Source organism: Solanum lycopersicum, chromosome 4, assembly GCF_036512215.1.
Source record: "Solanum lycopersicum chromosome 4, SLM_r2.1".
Taxonomy (NCBI): Eukaryota; Viridiplantae; Streptophyta; class Magnoliopsida; order Solanales; family Solanaceae; genus Solanum; species Solanum lycopersicum.
The window spans coordinates 61,823,120-61,843,714 of NC_090803.1; the positions used below are offsets into that span (position 1 = coordinate 61,823,120).

General features: G+C 32.7%; 1 protein-coding gene and 1 pseudogene across 1 annotated transcript; both read right to left on the reverse strand.

The window, feature by feature from the left end:
* Positions 1-5,179: 5,179 nt before the first annotated feature.
* Positions 5,180-8,794, reverse strand: LOC101265539 (MDIS1-interacting receptor like kinase 2-like). Its single transcript, XM_010321865.4, has 2 exons — positions 5,859-8,794; positions 5,180-5,760 (listed from the first exon to the last, which is right to left on the reverse strand). The coding sequence occupies exons 1-2, from the start codon at positions 8,656-8,658 to the stop codon at positions 5,447-5,449; spliced, it is 3,114 nt and encodes a 1,037-aa protein (XP_010320167.1). The 5' UTR covers positions 8,659-8,794; the 3' UTR covers positions 5,180-5,446.
* A 4,479-nt stretch (positions 8,795-13,273) lies between these two features.
* Positions 13,274-16,503, reverse strand: LOC104644309 (MDIS1-interacting receptor like kinase 2-like; annotated as a pseudogene).
* Between the last annotated feature and the right edge of the window lie 4,092 nt (positions 16,504-20,595).

Consider the following 20,595-nt stretch of genomic DNA (forward strand, 5'->3'; position numbering starts at 1 on the left):
TTTTGATCTACAATAGGGCCCTCTTTACGTGTTTATTTTTTAATTTTTAGCGTGGAGTGGTAACACAATCAATTAAATTAAATTATACATATCAATATAAATTATAGCAATCTCGTTGAGTTTATAAAAATAATATCATATATCATAATATTTATAATTTATTTATGTTTATATTCATGTTACTTCAGCCATCTATGAAACGGCGGGAGTATGTATTTACAAAATATTGTATACTGAATAGTAGAAAAGCCGGTGAATATACAAAATTTGTAAGATTAAAAAATCTCACATTTGAACCAAAAATCAAACCTAATTAATTTAAATTAAAAGTAATATTATGATTGTAGAAATTTCAATCATTTTCGTAGTAACCGGCCACATCACATGCCACTACGTGCCATATGTACGTGTTTTAATTTAATTTATTTAATGAATAAGCATACTGTATTTATATAGTTACTGGTATATGGATCTTAAATAAAAGATCCACATATCCTCACACGTGGCCCCTACTCACCATATCCCTTTCACCAAATGCCTACAAAGTTGTTTAGTTCCCATTTATTTCACTTTTTTCTTTTTTTTAAAAAATATATTACTGGTTAATTCAATAATAGATATTCACAATTCTCTCCGTTCAATATTGTTTGTCATAGTTTCTATTTTTAGAATCAAACTATAAAAACTTTGACTAACATTTTAAGATGAATTTTTTCATCATATTAATATGCAAAAAATTATAATTTATAGTACTTTTCATATAGTTTTAGAATATCTAATTTTTTTATTTAAAATATCAAATTAATGTAATCTAATTTACATTTGAAAATTAATCAAATTAACTTTCGATAAGCACAATATGACAAACAAATTCGAATAGAAAAAGTATTAACTTGATATAGATATTAAATAGTCATAAGTGCTAAGAATAATTTTATCAAATTATCCTTATTAAATATTTATCACTTAAACGGTGAAAAATAATAATAAAATATTTAATAGTAAAATTAAAATAATACACCATGATAAATCATTCATTGCATATTATAAATTGATTTAAAAAACGGCACCACAAATGTTTTCCGTTTCATAATTTTATGTGCTTGTTGCATATTTATAAGATTCTAATATTTAGCATCTTATTGATAGTCTGGTTTGTTATGCTCTTCACTTCACTTATTTGCACACCGGTATTAGAATAGTTACTCTCCTATTTCTTTTAAAATAATTAAAGAATAATGACTTATTTTTGTAAAAAAATCGATTTATAAATGTATGGTTTTAATTTTTTTATAATATTTTAATTTTAGCTTTTTATATAAGATATTTTAGGTCAAAAAATTAAATAATATTTAATACATTTAATATAATTTTATTTTAAAACCTTTGATTGAAAATTTTTCTTAATTTATTCAAAACTTCATATCAAATCAAACTATATTATTTTTTAAAGAACAGAAAGTTAATACAACTAGCGTGATATCGAAGGGAAAGAAGGCAATTAAACACTATTAATATGTGTATATATATTATCTTCTGATTAAATACCTTGCAAGCTCTCCTAATGAATTTGGTTAGTGAAATATATATGGTTTTTCATTTTAAGGTATTATTATAACTTATATAGTATGATATAAAATATGATCTTCATATTAAGTAATGATAGCATTATATGTATTGTGCCTCCAAAAATCACAACATCAATTGCCTTTTAGAGGCGGGGGAGTAATTATTGAGTACTATTTAAGAATTAAAGTCATATTTAATCATGTTTAATTGGGGTCTAGTGTCGGTAACTAAAGTTGGATTAAAAAATAAAAACGAAATATAAAAAGAGAAAATCTTTTCCAATGGAAACTTTGCTCTAGTGGCCATTTTTTATCAAGGGATAAATATTTTTCCTGTTTTACTTTTCTTTTTTAAAAAACATTTGATTAATAATTTTGCCTTTATATAAAATATATTTCCATGAATTCTATTGCCCCCTCTCTCCGAAAAAGATTATCTTAATCCAGAATAAGAGGTTTGAACTAAATAATGTTCCAAATGAATTTGTACATGAATTTCTTAATTTTATTAAAATAAAGATTTATTTAGGGAACTACATAAAAAAAATATAGTATTATCAAGCATAATGCACTTAAAAAATATCTAGAAAGTATTTTAAAAAACGTAGGTAAAAATGTTATATTTTTTCATTGTCTGAATAGTAACTAAGACACCTAAATTGAAATAGAGGATCAAAGTATTATTCCATGTCTTTATATGACGTAGAAAGGGTCAGATAAGAGTTGATCATGTAATTAAGCAGTTTTTGTCGTCTATGAAATTTTGGGATAATTGCATAGAATGACTAAATAATAGTGTAAAATAAATATAATAGCTATCATTTGATTTATTTGTGTTTCATAGCAAATTATTTGTCAGTCGCCTCTCTCCCTCATATTCTTGCTTGCTCTCTGTCTCTCGCCTCTCTCGCTTTATACAATAAAAATGTATAAATTGTGTTTTTATTTGCATAAAGCGAGAGAAATTTATACATACACATGCAAATATATATATATTCCATCCTATACACTTATAATTATACTACACAAATATTTCCCTGCCCAAGTCTCTTTTGTCTTTCTCTCTTTCTCGTTTTATATAAATTCAAATTGTATATAATTTCTCTTTTTCTCGTTTTATACCATTCGATTCAATTGTATATTTCCTGCCCAAGCCTCTTTTGCCTCTCTCTTTCTCGTTTTATACAAATTCAAATTGTATATAATTGTCTCACACACTTATAATTATACAATACAAATATTTCCATGTCCAAGTCTCTTTTGCCTTTCTCTCTTTCTCGTTTTATACAATTCAAATTGTATATAATTTTTCTTTTTATACAATTCGATTCAATTGTATATTTCCTGTCCAATTGTATAGCGAAATAGGCATAGCTTTCAGTTATATATGTATACCGAATTATACATATAGATGTTTGCTATGGAGCGCAATTATGCAAATTTTGCTATAACATACAAATTTGAGTTTTGTGTTTGCTATATGTGAAAGTTGCCCATAAAACAAGTGCTTAAAAAACATATTTTTTTAATACTCTAACACTATAAAAATGCTTAAAAGCTACTTTGATTTAAAATCACTTAAAAATAACTCCATTCGAAAGTTTTTAGAACCTGTTTGTATTAATTTTTGGCTTACTTTTATTAGTCGTAACTTAAAAACAAGTGCTTCTAAATATTTTTTATTTTATTTTATTCAAACATTATGAAATTACTTAAAACTATTTCAACTTTACAAAACATAAAATATGTTGATCCAGGCTCTTAGTCATGTTGATTTTAGTTTTAACCAAATTTGAAAGACAACATTTTGCAAATTTGGTCTTGCCATTAATGAATGGTGCCCTTGTTACACTTTTCGTCTATTCATACATTTTCCGTTAATAAATCGTCTCAAATTTATGCTAATTCTCGTTTATAAATGTTGTGCGAAATTTGAGATAATACGAGAAAATATAAACGCGAAAAACAAGACAACAGATTTACGTGGTTCACCAATAAATTGGCTACGTCCACGGGAAGAGAGGGAGCAGTTTTATTATGGAGAGGCAAAAACAGAATTACAGAATAGGGTTTCCATAGCGTCTATATATAGTGCTAAGCTACGCCCTAACAGGCTTGGGCCCAACATACAGAATCAACAGAAAATTAAGGGCTCAATACAACAACATTGTATACCGTCGGGCCGGGGCGTCTCCGCCCCCGGACCCCAGGCCAGGGGGCGCGTCGCCCCCCTGGATCCCCCGACTCGCTGACCGGGCAGCGAGACCCCCGTCCTTTCTGTTTGTAGCGGGTCCGATTCAAGGCATTCAACAATAAATTTGCCTTATTTTTGGTCAATTCATATCTTTATTATTAGCAGATCATCTCTTATTTGTTTTTTGTCATTGATAGCGTTCTAACGTGAAATACCCAAGATTTTATTTTCAAATTTATCCATCAATGTTTTATTAATAATACGTTTTAAGACTGCACAAATTAGGGGATTTCTTAGTGTCAATAGAAAAAAAATGAAAAATAAGTGTTTGTGGTAGTTTGGTAAATAATTTTTTATTTTTAATATGAGGTCTTAAAGTTGAGTCCTTTTGAGTTTTAAACTTATCTGTGATGTAAATATTAAATATAAGATAAAAAAAATTTAAAAAGAAGTTTAATTAGTATAACTTCAAGAAGTGTTATAAGTTTAGGTGAGTCAATAGCATTTATTTTTCACCTTGTGAATTACGTGTAGAACGACTTCAACTCAATGGTCTCACTATCCATGAAAGTAAATACCAAAGAAAAACAAATGTTTGTAGAAACATTTCAATTGGCCAAGCTTTCAATTTGTGGAAATAATGGGAGATTTTCTATCATTTTTTTTGGAAATTTTGCAAGTCTTTGGCATTGACTAACATGAGTTGTATCATCTTCATGAGCTATATGGGGTGGAATTATTGCAAGTTCCGTTCACATAAAATAAAAATATTTTTGAAAACAAGTTAATTGTAGAAAATTTCAACGGCTTGATTAAGTTGGAACTGCAGAGGTCTCTGTTCAAGAATGAAGGCTGCTCCAACATTTAGCTTTGCATCTAAATTAGCATAATAGACAAATATGTTCGTTAACTTAACTTTAACTAATTTTATATCCTCTAACTATAGATAGACACGAAGAGATACTTAAGCTAGTATAAAATTGAATAAGTAGACACACACATCCTAGGTAGTACACAAATTCCCACGCTAGACACATGTTTCTACTTGTTCAACTCGAGAGTGGGATTTCTTGCTTGAGGAATTCATTGCCAATATGCTGCTCGTGTTTGGAATCTTAATTGAAGGCTTTAGCTTTCTATATAGTTATTATTGTCAATTAGTTTCTATAGGGATCAGCAAAATGTCTAACAGTGAAATGTGGTTTGATTAACTTCAAAAAGATGTTGTTATTAGACTATTATCAATGTGATGCTGCTTTTGTGGCAAGTTCTTAACATCAGGGAATGCAGCTATGCTTTGGTGCTTAGTGGGGTGAACCAGAGTGTCCATTCAATTGACACTCAACTTACAGAGTGTTTCAAATTATAGAAGCATTCACAGTTCAAGATTTTTCACTATTTAAATTAACATCAGTAGTACTCATAAAACATGGAACTTGCTTTTATTACTTAACATCAGTACATAGTATACTATAATTTGTATATATTCTAGTACGGAGGCTCTGAATCTTTCAGGTTAAAATAAGTAATCTATATAAGCAACTCAACAATACAAAAAGCAAGTCTTAATAATGTTTTGCTATGGAAGTTCTGATCAACAAACTTGTTACTACTTCATAACCACTTGGTGCCGAGCATAACCTTTTCCATACAAGGGCACCTTACATCTCGAGGAATCTCACTTTCATGGAATCTGATGATTGGGTGGATCCATTGATAACATATGAGAAATGAAGTGCATTGTTGGCCTTGATTTTGGATTTTCAACCAAACACGAGATTGCTAGCTTGACGATGAAAACCAAAAACTCTTTTACTTCATCCTCAGGATGTGGAAGGCGTTCATCTAGCAAATCGCTTAGCTGCACATCTCTTGTTGATGGATTTGCTAGAAGAGCAAGGTATTCCCCAAGATGCTTTCCTTTGATTACCTCCAATGCTAATACTCCAAAGCTGTAGACGTCACACATCTCCGTCACCTTCAATGTGTAGGCAAGCTCTGAAACAATAAAGTTGCAAATGAGATGGAAACAATATAGAGTGTAGTGTGCAGATATAGTTCATGAACTGAAAAAAGGATAAGAAGTTACATCTTACCTGGTGCTACATAGCCATATGTGCCTGCAAGTGCAGTACAATTGGATGAGTCTGGCTTGAGAATCTTAGCTATGCCAAAATCTGAAACACAAGCTTCAAACTCGGAGTCGAGCAAAACATTACTGCTTGACATGTCCCGATGAACAATTGGTGGTGAGCAATCATGGTGCATGTAAGATAAAGCATAAGCAACACCTTTGATGATATTCACCCTTGTAAGCCAATCCAATTTCTTGGACTCTAGTTCGTTGCTCAAAATACTAGACAAACTCCCCCTCTCCACATACTCGTAAACCAAGAACGAGTGTTGTGCATTAGAACAAAAGCCATAGAGTCTCACAATGTTCCGATGCTTAATCCCTGTCAATGCCCTTACCTCATTCATGAAGCTCTTGTGATGCTTAATCTCAAGTGAAGAATGAAGTCGCTTCACAGCTACATTTCCCAATGATGGAAGATTTACCTTGTAAACACTTCCGAACCCTCCTTTCCCAACGCAAAATGTTGCATCAAACTCCTCTGTGGCTTTTAAGATATCCCAGTATAATGAACTTCCATGTAATGAGGATATTGAAAGCAGACCATCATCTTTGCCAATGGAATCCCGTCTTTCAACGTCTCCAACTCTTCTTCTTTGGTCACACATAAAGAGAGAACCAGCGAAAGCACAAAGCAGCACTAATGCTCCCAGAATAGGAAGTACAGTGATGAGGATGAGTTTATGTCCCTTCGCCATTGAGTGCTTCTTCACCATAGAAGATGGCCTTTCGCAAGGTTGGAATCCAGTCACATTGCCACAAAGACCTTTATTACCTTCTAATGAGGCATTCATAAAAGCATTATTATTAGGGATTGGCCCTTCCAACTCGTTGTATGACAATACAACATACTGCAAACCAGTCAAACTATCAAATTCTTCAGGAATGTGGCCAGAAAGGCTGTTGTGGGACAGATTCAAGTTCACCAAGTACTTCAAATTGGTTAACTGGGGGGGGATTTCTCCAACCAGAAGATTATGGCTCAAATCAAGTACATTAAGATGAGTTATACCCCCTATCTCCTTTGGAATTTTCTGGCCAAACTTGTTACAACTGAGGTTCAAGTGAAACAGGTGTTGGTAATCTCCTAAAAACGTTGGGATCGACCCATTCAATCTATTGTCTGATAGATCAAGGGAGTCTAAATTTGTCAGTGACCCAAGTTCCTGAGGTATATTGCCAGAAATTTGGTTGTTTTTCAATGAGAGATCAACCAGAGAGGTTAATTTTCCAAATTCCTTCGGTATTTGCCCAACCAAATGATTTGCTGAAAGATCAAGTCCCGAAAGACCTTTGATGTTTCCAATCTCTGGTGGTATGCTACCGCTAATGTTATTTCTGGCTAAACAAAAAGTAGTCAAATTCTTGCATTTCCCCCAGTTGCTGCTGAGTTCGCCATGAAAATCATTGTCGCTCAAATGAATGAACTGCAGCTCCGGATAGTTACCAAAAGCTTCAGATAAATTCCCAGTAAAGCTGTTGTTATTGAAGCGAACCCTTTTGAAACTGGAGCAGTTGCTCAAGCTTCTTGGTATTGGCCCTGTCAGCTTGTTACTATTCACTGTGAAGGCCTCAAGTTTCCCACCTTGGCAAAGATTCTCAGGCAAATGGCCTGAAAACTGATTTTCATCCATTTCTATCACAACCAAGTTGTCCAAATATGCAAGTTCTTTTGGTATAGAACCAGAAAGTTTGTTGGCACGGAGAAACAAAGTTTGCAAGTTTCTCAAATTGCCAAAAGAAGTAGGAATTGGACCGGTAAGTTGATTAGTGGATAACTGCAGATCATTCAGTTGTCTCAGGTTCCCCAATTCACTAGGAATGGGACCAGAAAGTTGGTTTGAATGAAGGTACAAGAGATGGAGCTCAGTTAATTCTCCTATAGCTTTGGGAATTGGACCAGAAAAATTGTTTGAGCTTATACTTAACTCCTGAAGTGACTTCATCTTCCCTATTTCGGCAGGAATGTGACCAGTTAATTGGTTTGAATCAAGAAAAAGTTGAAGGAGATTGACAAGTTTTCCAATTTCTGGAGGAATATGACCAGTTAACTTGTTTGAATCAAGAAAAAGTTGAAGGAGATTGACAAGTTTCCCTATTTCTGCTGGAATGGAACCAGAAAGATGGTTCTCATACAGATGCAAATAAGACAATTTGTCCAAAGTCCCCAATGAAGCAGGAATTGAACCACTAAGAGAGTTAGAATTCAAAGCTAGCTCAGTCAAAGACCTTAGGTGACCTATTTCCTCCGGAATGGAACCATATAATTGGCTGTTAAAGATGTGGAGGGTCTCAAGCTTTGTTAATGAGCCGATTTGTGGTGGGATTATGCCCGAAATCTGATTGAAGGACAAGTCAAGATAGCCAAGATTAGTGAGCTTTCCTATTTCAGGTGGGATAGTGCCAGAGAAGTTGTTGATGCTAAGATCAAGATAACCAAGAAAAGGGAGTGATGAAAATGGAAAATCATACAGTGTGCCATTGATACCAGCATTTGTCATATTCAACATGTATACCCTACCGTTAGAACATGTAACTCCATACCAGTCCTCGCATGCATTAGAACTCGCCGCTCCAATGCTATTGGTACCAGCAGGTCCACTTAGCGTCCACGAAGCCAATAAAGAATTGTTCTGGTTTTGGAAAGATGCTTTCCATTTTAGAAGAGCAGTTGCTTCCTCAGTGGTAGCAAATGTAACCGCGAAAAGATATAAGAATGTAACACACTGAAGGAAATTAAAAATTGTGGGAACTATCATCATTTGCTAATAATTAAAAGATTGTTTTTGGTTTGTGATGAAGTTGTGCATGGTTATACTTGTATTTATATTGTAATGAATTATAGCCAATCTTTGCAAGTCAGTGGCGTTTAGTTCTCAACTTGTAAAATACGGGTAGACTTAGAAAGATTCACAAGTCTTCTAATATGTACATGACTGTCAAGACTCAAGGTACTATCGTGGGCCATGTACTGTGGAATTATTTCAAGAAGAAACAGTCAAACACGTAAGAGTCTCTGTTCCATGTTCGAAAATTAAATAGTTTATTATTTATTTTCTCGTATTTAGTATGTAAATAAAAAGTATTTTTATATAATTTAAACAAATATAATTAGAGTGGGGTAAAACTCGAGATCGAGCACCGCTCGTTGGAATGAGGTGGCAGAGCGAAAAGCAATATGTGCTTGACCTTGACAAAGTGCCTGAAGTAATAAACAATAAAAAAGCATAGAGTGATATTAACATTCCTGTGTCTGCTTTCTTTGAAAGTCATGTTACATTTAAGTAGATTTTTGATATTCTTGGTAAGTAGGATTATATTAGTCAAAATACATTTTGTATTAAATTTTCCTTGAGGAAAGTACATGACTTAACTTAACTTACCTGACAAACAATTGTGGACGGAAAGAGTAGCTACAAATCTAGACGCTTAAAACTTTGTTATAAATGGAAATGATTAAGGAATTTTTGGTGAGTTTTAGCTGTAAAACTTCCTCTTCCGTCAACTCAATGTTAGCTTGTACATAGTACACAGTAGAAAAAGAAGGGTAGGTAAGCAGAGCAAAGGCATAATTTTAAGAGGCATATTTATGCACATATTTTAATTATTTGAGATTTTTCATTAGCTATAAGAATTATGGAAAGTAATCTTATTATAACTTCAGCACTTAGCAAACATGATCAAATTTTGTTTTAGTTATTTTTTGGCACGAGGGAATTAGATAATTATCTTCAACAATACTAGTACCAGTAATATCTTTTTTAGTGGCTTTCTAATTAGACTACTTGCTTCACGATAAGTCTTAATGCTTCAAGATGTTTTTGATGATCTCCTTACAATTCCGATCCCATTCCGATCTCGATATGTGGAATCGTCTTGCGCCATATGTACTGAGATTGTTCGGGAGACATGGTCCAAGCCCGGTGAAAAAATGAAATACAAAAAGATTATGATGTCAAAATCGCGAGCCGGGCCGGGTCTCGATTCAGAAAGATGAAGGGCCCAAAAGTCTAAATAGGGGGTGAAAAATTCCCCATCTCATTGGGGGCGGAAAACGAATCGACATCTCGATGTGATACAGCCCTTTCGATTTTAGTTGGAGGGATCGGGTCCTCTGCATAGTATGCTCGTCCAGGCCCCTGAGCTATACAACTGGAAAGCTGTCCGCATAAGAGGTTGATGAGGTCCTTAGTGTACCACACCAATCAGAAGGGACGAGGTTGTTTGGTCATTTGTATCAACTTTTGATGTTTGATATATTCAACATGACAAACAACAAATTAATTCATTCATGCAAAGAGAGATATTCAAGCGAACAGGTCCCATAACAGGAAGTACAGTGCTTATATTATAGGATTCGTTTCAAGCGAACAGGAGCTTGTTAGTTTGATAATAAAAACCAATCCCGGTGCACGTATGATAAAGCAAAAGCAACACCCTTGATGATATTCACCCGTTTAAGCCAATCCAATTTCTTGGACTCAACTTCATTGCTTAAAACACTAGACGAACTTCCACTCTCCACATACTCGTAAACCAGAGCGAGTGTTGTGCTTTCGAACAATAGCCGTAGAGGTTCACAATGTTCCGGTGCTTAATCCCAGTCAATGCCCTTACTTCGTTGATGAAGCTTTTGGGATGAGTATTCTGAAATGAAGAATGAAGTCTCTTCACAGCTACATTCCCGAATGATGAAAGGTTTACCTTGTAAACGTTTCCATGTCCTCCTTGCCCGATGAAATATTTTGCATCAAACTCTTCTGTGGCGTTTAAGATGTCCCTGTACAATGCCTGGATATCGAAAGCCAACCTATACGCTGCATAGCAAACATAAATATGTATATTTCGCTATACATATACAAAAGAAAATAGTTGTATAATTTCGTTATGCATATACAAAAAAAATCAGTTGTATAATATATTTTGGAATACATATACAAAAGATCAATTGTATAATTTTTGTTTGTATAAAGCGAGAAAGAGAGAAAGACAAAAAAACTGAGTAGGGAAAGATCGTATTTGTATAATAATAAGTGTATCAGACGAAAATATATATGCATTTGTATATGCATATACAAATATCTATCGTTTTATACACAAACACAATGTACATTTGTCTTTGTATAAAGTGAGAGAAGCGAGTGAGCGAGCAAAATCTAGGAGAGTGGCGAATGAGATCTAGGAGAGGGGGGAGAGGGAAACGAAAATATATGTATAAATACAATTTTCTCTCTCTTTATACAAACATAAATACATTTTATACATTTTCATTTTTGTATGAAGTGAGAGAGGCGAGTGAGCGAGATCTAGGAGAGTGGCAATCAATTTCTGAAGAGGGAAAACGAAAATATATGTATATATACAATTTTCTCTCTCTTCATACAAATACAAACGGATTTTGTATATTTGTGTTTGTATAAAATGCGAAAGAGGCGAGAGAGAGAACGAGAGTAGCAAGCGAGATTCAACAGGAGAGAAGCGAAATAGCAACAGTTTGCTATGGGTTATAATTAAATCAAACTATATGTATAGCATTTAATTTGAATTAATAGTGTGCTATAATTCTTTTATAAGAACACAAGTGTTAATGACCTTATCAATATGTAGAGCGGAAAATTGAAATTTTTGTCTGGATGACCCATGAAGAAGAAACGTCTCACACACATTCCGTGGTTAGGAGTGTACATGACCGGGTTAGTGCGGATTTTACAAAAAGCAGATCAAATTATTTGTGTCAAATTTTTAGTTTTGTCAACCTAACCAAACTAATAAAATTCAGATTTTTTCTAATTTTTCAACCTCGGGTTGATTTGTTTTTTTTTCAAATACCAAATCAAATCATTTGTGTTGAATTTTTTAAAATTTTTAAATCAAGTCAAAGTAATAAACCTCAATTTTTTTTGAATTTTTCCAGTAAAGTATTCATATAAACATATAATTAACTTGTGCTACAAATATTTCTTTTAGTCCAAACAAAATACAACTATCTAAGATGTTTTTTCAAAAATAACACAAAATATGAGATAAGTGATGACTAAAATAAAGAAAATAATAATGAAATCTTATAAAATAAATATTGTGAATTGATAAGTCAAAATGAAAATGATCATAATTTTAAAAGTACTAAATCTTGCTAAAATAAGTCTAATAAGTATTAACAGGGAGAGCTCAACATAATCCGAGGCCTAAAGTGAAATTTTAGTTAGAGGCCTAAAAATTTTAAAAAAATTATCTGTATTTATTTATTTTTTAAAATTTTTAGATTTCATTTTTATAAACAATTTTTCAAATACTTTTTTAAAAATATATTTTTAAGCAAGATTTTATCAATTCAACATTAAAAACATTATTTTATTGAGAAAATTATTATATGAATAAAAAATATAGTTCTATAAGTAATAAGATGATAAATTTTAAATAAAGATAAGAATTTAAGAATTATAGAATCTGATTCAAAAAGTTGATAACTTGATTATCCTACTTTAATATAAAAATTACAAAGAAATAAAAAAATATTTGTAATTTAGTTTGTCCAACACTTATTGATTCATATTTTTTAGAGAAGATTATTTTAACTATCAAATATTTAAAGAAATAGAGTGCATAAGGAGTTAAATTTTTTTTAAAAAATGTGAGTATTACAAAGAAAAAAAATAAAATATATTATGAATAATTAATTCTTTTTCTTGAAAAACTTAAACATGATTTTTTATTTAATTCGATCTTGTACACCCTTACCCGCGATACTGAACTTGGGTACCGCTTGGAAGTAAAAAGAAAATGAGCAACAAAAAATGCGGTATATCATAGAATTACAAACTTCCAGCTATTAGAGATATATAAACTTACTAACGTTTACGCCAAACCATAAACTATTAGATACAAATCTGTAAAAATTGAAAAAATACATATGTAAACAAACCATGTATCTATTGGTTTATTATTGTAAACACCAAATGTGACAAATTCTTCACCAGATAAGATTTATGTGTTGGAATTCTTCAATTGGAAAGGTTAAAAAGACGGAAGAAATTATAAATGTCCCAGCTCCATGCCTAGCAAACCTAACAGTTTTCGGCAGGAATACCCATTAGTTCGCCCATATATATGGGAGTGACAATTGGACGGGTTGGATTAAATTTAAATAGGTTAAAATGAGAAAAAAATTATAAACGAGTCAAATCCTATTTCAATCCGACCCAAATTAGTTTGGGCCAAAACAAATTAGATAACAGGTTAATAATGGGTCATAACCAAACCCGCACAACTTTTACTAGAATTTAATAGCTTTATTTGTTATTTTATAAGATTTTAATAAAATTATTATTTTTGAAATTATAACTATATACCAAGTATAAAATCAAAAATCAAAAGATATTTTAACAAGATTTCTCAAAAATCAATTAAACAAATCAAGCAAACCATCAACATCAAAAAGCAGGATCGGTTTGATAAGCAATCAGCTAACAGCAACAACAGATGTTCAATAGAGTATAAGCATTAAATTATAGAGTAAACCAACTAACAATACAAACATATCAAGGATTATATTGCTTCCCTTGCATGGTGGTTTCTCTGATGAACAGGTGGACGTGCATCCATTGATGATAACTTATGAGAGATGAAGTGCATTGTTGGCCTTGAGTTTGGAGTTTGGAGCAAACAAGAGCATGCTAGATTGATGATAAAAACCAAAACATCTTTTACTCTATCTTCAGGATATGGAAGGCGTTCATCCAGCAAATTGCTAAGCTGCTCAGGATCTATAGTCGATGAATTTGCCAGCACAGTAATGTATTCCCCGACATGCTTTCCTTTGATTATCTCCAATGATAATACTCCAAAGCTATACACATCACACATTTGTGTAACCTTCATTGTATATGCAAGCTCTGAATGATAATACAATTTTCAACAACAATACTAACAATCAAATGAGATTAAGAAAACAATGGAGTGCTTGGATATAGTTCATCAACTATTTAAAACTTACCAGGTGCGACATAACCATATGTGCCTGCAAGCGCGGTGCAATTGGACGAGTCTGGATTGAGAATCTTTGCTATTCCAAAGTCTGCAACACGAGCTTCATACTCAGAATCAAGCAAAACATTACTGCTACGTATGTCTCGATGAACAATGGGTGGTGAACAATCCTGGTGCATGTAAGATAAAGCAAAAGCAACACCCTTGATGATATTCACCCTTTTAAGCCAATCCAATTTCTTAGACTCAACTTCATTGCTTAAAACACTAGACAAACTCCCCCTCTCCACATACTCGTAAACCAAGAGTGAGTGTTGTGCTTTCGAACAATAGCCGTAGAGGCTCACAATGTTCCGGTGCTTAATCCCAGTCAATGCCCTTACTTCATTTATGAAGCTTTTGGGATGTGTATTCTGAAATGAAGAATGAAGTCTCTTCACAGCTATATCTCCTAATAATGGAAGGTTTACCTTGTAAACACTTCCCTGACCTCCTTGCCCAATGCAAAATTTTGCATCGAACTCTTCTGTGGCATTTAAGATGTCCCTGTACAATGCCTTCCCATCTAACATGGATATCGAAAGCCAACCATCACCATCCCTTCTTTCAACGTCTCCAACTCTTCTTCTTTGGTCACACATAAAGAGAGAACCAGCGAAAGCACAAAGCAGCACTAATGCTCCCAGAATAGGAAGTACAGTGATGAGGATGAGTTTATGTCCCTTCGCCATTGAGTGCTTCTTCACCATAGAAGATGGCCTTTCGCAAGGTTGGAATCCAGTCACATTGCCACAAAGACCTTTATTACCTTCTAATGAGGCATTCATAAAAGCATTATTATTAGGGATTGGCCCTTCCAACTCGTTGTATGACAATACAACATCCTGCAAACCAGTCAAACTATCAAATTCTTCAGGAATGTGGCCAGAAAGGCTGTTGTGGGACAGATTCAAGTTCACCAAGTACTTCAAATTGGTTAACTGGGGGGTATTTCTCCAACCAGAAGATTATGGCTCAAATCAAGTACATTAAGATGAGTTATACCCCCTATCTCCTTTGGAATTTTCTGGCCAAACTTGTTACAACTGAGGTTCAAGTGAAACAGGTGTTGGTAATCTCCTAAAAACGTTGGGATCGACCCATTCAATCTATTGTCTGATAGATCAAGGGAGTCTAAATTTGTCAGTGACCCAAGTTCCTGAGGTATATTGCCAGAAATTTGGTTGTTTTTCAATGAGAGCTCAACCAGAGAGGTTAATTTTCCAAATTCCTCTGGTATTTGCCCAACCAAATGATTTGCTGAAAGATCAAGTCCCAAAAGACCTTTGATGTTTCCAATCTCTGGTGGTATGCTACCGCTAATGTTATTTCTGGCTAAACAAAAAGTAGTCAAATTCTTGCATTTCCCCCAGTTGCTGCTGAGTTCGCCATGAAAATCATTGTCGCTCAAATCAATGAACTTCAGCTCGGGATGGATGCCAAAAGCTTCAGATAAATTCCCAGTAAAACCGTTGTTATCGAAGCGAACCCTTTTGAAACTGGAGCAGTTGCTCAAGCATCTTGGGATTGTCCCTGTCAGCTTGTTACGATTCACTGTTAAAATCTCAAGTTTCCCACCATTGCAAAGCCGCTCTGGCAAATGGCCTGAAAACTGATTTTCATCCATTTCTATCACAACCAAGTTGTCCAAATATGCAAGTTCTTTTGGTATAGAACCAGAAAGTTTGTTGGCACGGAGATACAAAGTTTGCAAGTTTCTCAAATTGCCAAAAGAAGTAGGAATGTGACCAGTTAATTGGTTTGAATCAAGAAAAAGTTGAAGGAGATTGACAAGTTTTCCAATTTCTGGAGGAATATGACCAGTTAACTTGTTTGAATCAAGAAAAAGTTGAAGGAGATTGACAAGTTTCCCTATTTCTGCTGGAATGGAACCAGAAAGATGGTTCTCATACAGATGCAAATAAGACAATTTGTCCAAAGTCCCCAATGAAGCAGGAATTGAACCACTAAGAGAGTTAGAATTCAATTCTAGCTCAGTCAAAGACCTTAGGTGACCTATTTCCTCCGGAATGGAACCATTTAATTGGCTGTTAAAGATGTGGAGGGTCTCAAGCTTTGTTAATGAGCCGATTTGTGGTGGGATTATGCCCGAAATCTGATTGAAGGACAAGTCAAGATAGCCAAGATTAGTGAGCTTTCCTATTTCAGGTGGGATAGTGCCAGAGAAGTTGTTGATGCTAAGATCAAGATAACCAAGAAAAGGGAGTGATGAAAATGGAAAATCATACAGTGTGCCATTGATACCAGCATTTGTCATATTCAACATGTATACCCTACCGTTAGAACATGTAACTCCATACCAGTCCTCGCATGCATTATAACTCGCCGCTCCAATGCTATTGGTACCAGCAGGTCCACTTAGCGTCCACGAAGCCAATAAAGAATTGTTCTGGTTTTGGAAAGATGCTTTCCATTTTAGAAGAGCAGTTGCTTCCTCAGTGGTAGCAAATGTAACCGCGAAAAGATATAAGAATATAACACACTGAAGGAAATTAAAAATTGTGGGAACTATCATCATTTGCTAATAATTAAAAGATTGTTTTTGGTTTGTGATGAAGTTGTGCATGGTTATACTTGTATTTATATTGTAATGAATTATAGCCAATCTTTGCAAGTCAGTGGCGTTTAGTTCTCAACTTGTAAAATACGGGTAGACTTAGAAAGATTCACAAGTCTTCTAATATGTAAATGACTGTCAAGACTCAAGGTACTATCGTGGGCCATGTAGTGTGGAATTATTTCAAGAAGAAACAGTCAAACACGTAGAGTCTCTGTTCCATGTTCGAAAATTAAATAGTTTATTATTTATTTTCTCGTATTTAGTACATAAATAAAAAGTATTTTTATATAATCTAAACAAATATAATTAGAGTGGGGTAAAACTCGAGATCGAGCACCTACTCGTTACGAGCTCTTTGGAATGAGGTGGCAGAGCGAAAAGCAATATGTGCTTGACCTTGACAAAGTGCCTGAAGTAATAAACAATAAAAAAGCATAGAGTGGAATTAACATTCCTGTGTCTACTTTCTTTGAGAGTCATGTTACATTTAAGTGCTGTTGTTGTCCTCCTGATCTAGATCTCTGTTTTAAAAGATTATTTAGGGACTCGTTCAAGATGGACAATGACAAAACATCTTGAGATTCATGTGTAGGGTTTAGTTCCGTTAAACTTCATCTTAGACGTCCAATTGTGCATTATAAACATACCCCTAATACTCAACGCTAGCTCGGAGCTCGCTCAGTGGTACCTACCAAAATCATGTGTCAAATTCCTAAATGAGCATTTTGACCTTTATATCATATTATCACCCTATCATACCATTGTAAAAGTGGGAAAAAACTAAATTGAGAAGCAAAATTACCAAAATATCTCTTAATTATTGAAGGACTATTTTACCCATTATATAAACACTACACCTATGAATAATTTTGTACAAAGAAGTAGAAATGAACATTCAATTAAGTAACCATGATGCTTAATTTGACTTCTAACGGTTAACTATGATCTTTAGTGTGCATAAGTAGACACTTAAATTTGTATAAATTAAATAAATAAACATATTCGTCCTACGTGACGTTCTACATGGCGATTTCGTGTCTACATGACATCTTAAGTGTATTATGTCACATAGAAAACATGTGTCTACTTGTTCAATTTTATATAAATTTAATTGTTTACTTTTGTACACTCAAAGTTAATGGGCATATTTATATATTATGCCAAAATAATATGTCTAAATACTTCTCTTTGTTTACTTTTACTTATCCATAATTCTAAAATTAGATTTTCATTTTTACTTGTCATTTTTAATCGATGTTTTCATAAACGTATTGGGAGTGAGTCTCGGGACGGGACATACCAAACAATTCCGGGGCACAAATTGGAGGTGTAGATTCATAGGACGTAAATCTTAGAATCTGAGGCATAAATTCCGAACATTAAAAACGCACGCCTTAGACGTTAACTTTTTTTTTTAATTATTATTTTGCTTTGAAACATATTTTTATTATTATATTGATGTAATCATACTTAGATTTATATTATCATGTTTTTTCAAGTTGTAGTGTTTTTTTCTAAAACATATAAATAAACTCTTATAGAAAATGACATTGATATAAATAATTTTTTAGTTAATCGTGTCTGAAATCCTTAAGAATAGAACTTTTGTAGCACTATATATGTTCTTGAGATAACTTAATTCATTTTTGTCATTACTCTTATATTTTTTTTTTTAAAAAAAAATCTTCTTTAAAAATACATAAACAATAATTACTACAAATATTAATTGAGGGTGGGATAGGCTAGTAAATGTGAAGGAGGCTAATGATTTCATTTGACATAATATATGAAGTCACCATATATAATTATGTCCTTTAGCTTGATTTTGAATTACACTTATGCCTTTTAATTTTGGGTGTGGAAAAGTAGATACTTAAATTTACATAAAGTTGAACAATAGATATACATGTCCTACATGTCATTTTTTGTCCTTTGTGCATTTTATCATGTAATATTCATGTGTTTTTTTATTTAAAAGTTGGATAGTTAAAGTGTTTGTTTGTGCATTATGAAAGTTGGAGGTTAAAGTTAAAATTTCAAACCAAGTTTAGGGTCCAATATATGTATTATGTCATATATAAATATAACACATAACTTGATTTTGATAACCATGATCTTAATTTTGATAATTATGAGACACATAACTTGATTTTTGATAACCATGATCTTAATTTTGATAATTATGATCTTTAATTTTGGGGGTACACAAGTACACTTAAACTGTATAAAATTAAATAAATAGGCACATTCGTCCAACATGACACCATACTTTATGATTTTGTGTCATACGTGACGTCCTATATGTATAATGTCATTTAGGATAAGTGTGTCTTTTAATTTTATACAAATTTAAATGCTTACTTGTACACACTCAAAGTTGGAGGACATAATAATCGGTTGAAACCAAGTTAAGAATATTTTTATGTACTATGCCATTTCATTTTAATGATTATTTTGACAATTATCAATTTTTATGTTGTTAATTAGTTGTTAAAAGGGAAATAGTTAATCTCATTTGCCTTTCTCAATATTTTTGGATGTGCACAAATAGAAACTTAAATTTTATAAATTTGAACTAATAGACACACATGTTCTATATGACATTCTACATATCAATTTATATTCTACGTGTATTGTGCCAATAAGACTGTTATATTTATTAATTTAAGTTTAAGTGTCTAATTGTGTACATCCAAAATTGTGGACAAAAATATGAAATAAAGCTAAGTTAAAAGGCACAATTACACATTATTAAATTATTAATGCCATTAAAATTACAATTCAATAATCAAGAAACACAATTTCGCTATTCATCTTTTTCCTCTTTCTAAGAAACCTAAATCATTAATGTGGTAAAAATATCTATCACTGTTATAAATCCATTGAATAATGGATGACCATTTGGTTTATACATGAACTTTTTTGTATAAGAATGTATTTATTTATTATGGTACTTAATATGATGACTTTTGGAGTGATTTCTCAACCTATAAATAGGGTTGTTCATTCACTATTGTATGAAATACAGATGAGACTTACATACACTTGAATAAGAAGAAAATTACTCTTCTTCTATCTACTTCTCTTGTCTTCTTCTCTTTATAATTATATTCTATGCGCTTGATTTTATAACACGTTATCAGCACGAGTCTCTATCTAATTGAGAGTGAGTTCTTGTTTTCTTTAGCTCATATTTTGATTAATCTCGTTATGAAGATCAAAGTATTATATGCATAAAATCAGGTATGTATTTTCTAAAATATTTTATTAGTTAGAATAAAATAGTATCAGTCACTTATAAATTATCAGGAACCGAAGACATATACTACTATTGGTTGAATATGACATGCTATACAAAACTTCTTAAATGGAAGAAACTATAAATTTTTAATAGCATGAGTTTGAATATTATTTTGATTGATTTGAAAAACTCAAAGAATAAATCATGTTGTACTTCGATTTATTATACCGTTGGTTAAAGGTAAGACGATGCATTCAAGTTTCATCGCACCAAAAGGGTAAGACATCAGGTTAAAGTCCGGATGCACCATAATGAAAAATATTTGAGGATAAGACGATAGATTCAAGTTCTATCGCACCAAAAGGGTAAGACATCAATTAGAGTTTTGATGCACTGTGATTGGGTTCAAGTCCCATAGAATTATGGCGTAACACGCCTTATATGGGTAAGACATTGAGTTCTAGCCAATGCACCATAGCGATGATAAAATAATGACTAAGAAAAATAATATATTTTTGATGAAATATCTTGAAATTCATCAGATTGAATTTGCTCCATTCCTTTAAAAGAATGTGGTAGCAACATGTGATAACTCTGAAATCCGTCTGTTGACTTGCTCCATTCAATCATATGAATGTGGTAGCAGTGAATGATTAGTCTGAAAGATGACAAATAATTAATTATATGAATAAGGGCGTGGAGGGACAAAATTATAATAGTCATCATTGTGGTAATGATAGAAGGAAGAACACTATAAGTTCTTCAAATAATCCTTCAAAATGTGAAGGCAATTTTTATTATCCAAATGGTATGAAATGTCATTAGACTTGTGAATGTTGTCAACCCAATAAT

Coding starts and splice junctions, on each gene's coding strand:
- LOC101265539 (XM_010321865.4), bottom strand. CDS start 8,658: ATGATGATAGTTCCCACAATTTTTAATTTCCTTCAGTGTGTTACATTC. Junction 5,761..5,858: donor ATATGGCTATGTAGCACCAG/GTAAGATGTAAC, acceptor TTATTGTTTCAG/AGCTTGCCTACACATTGAAG.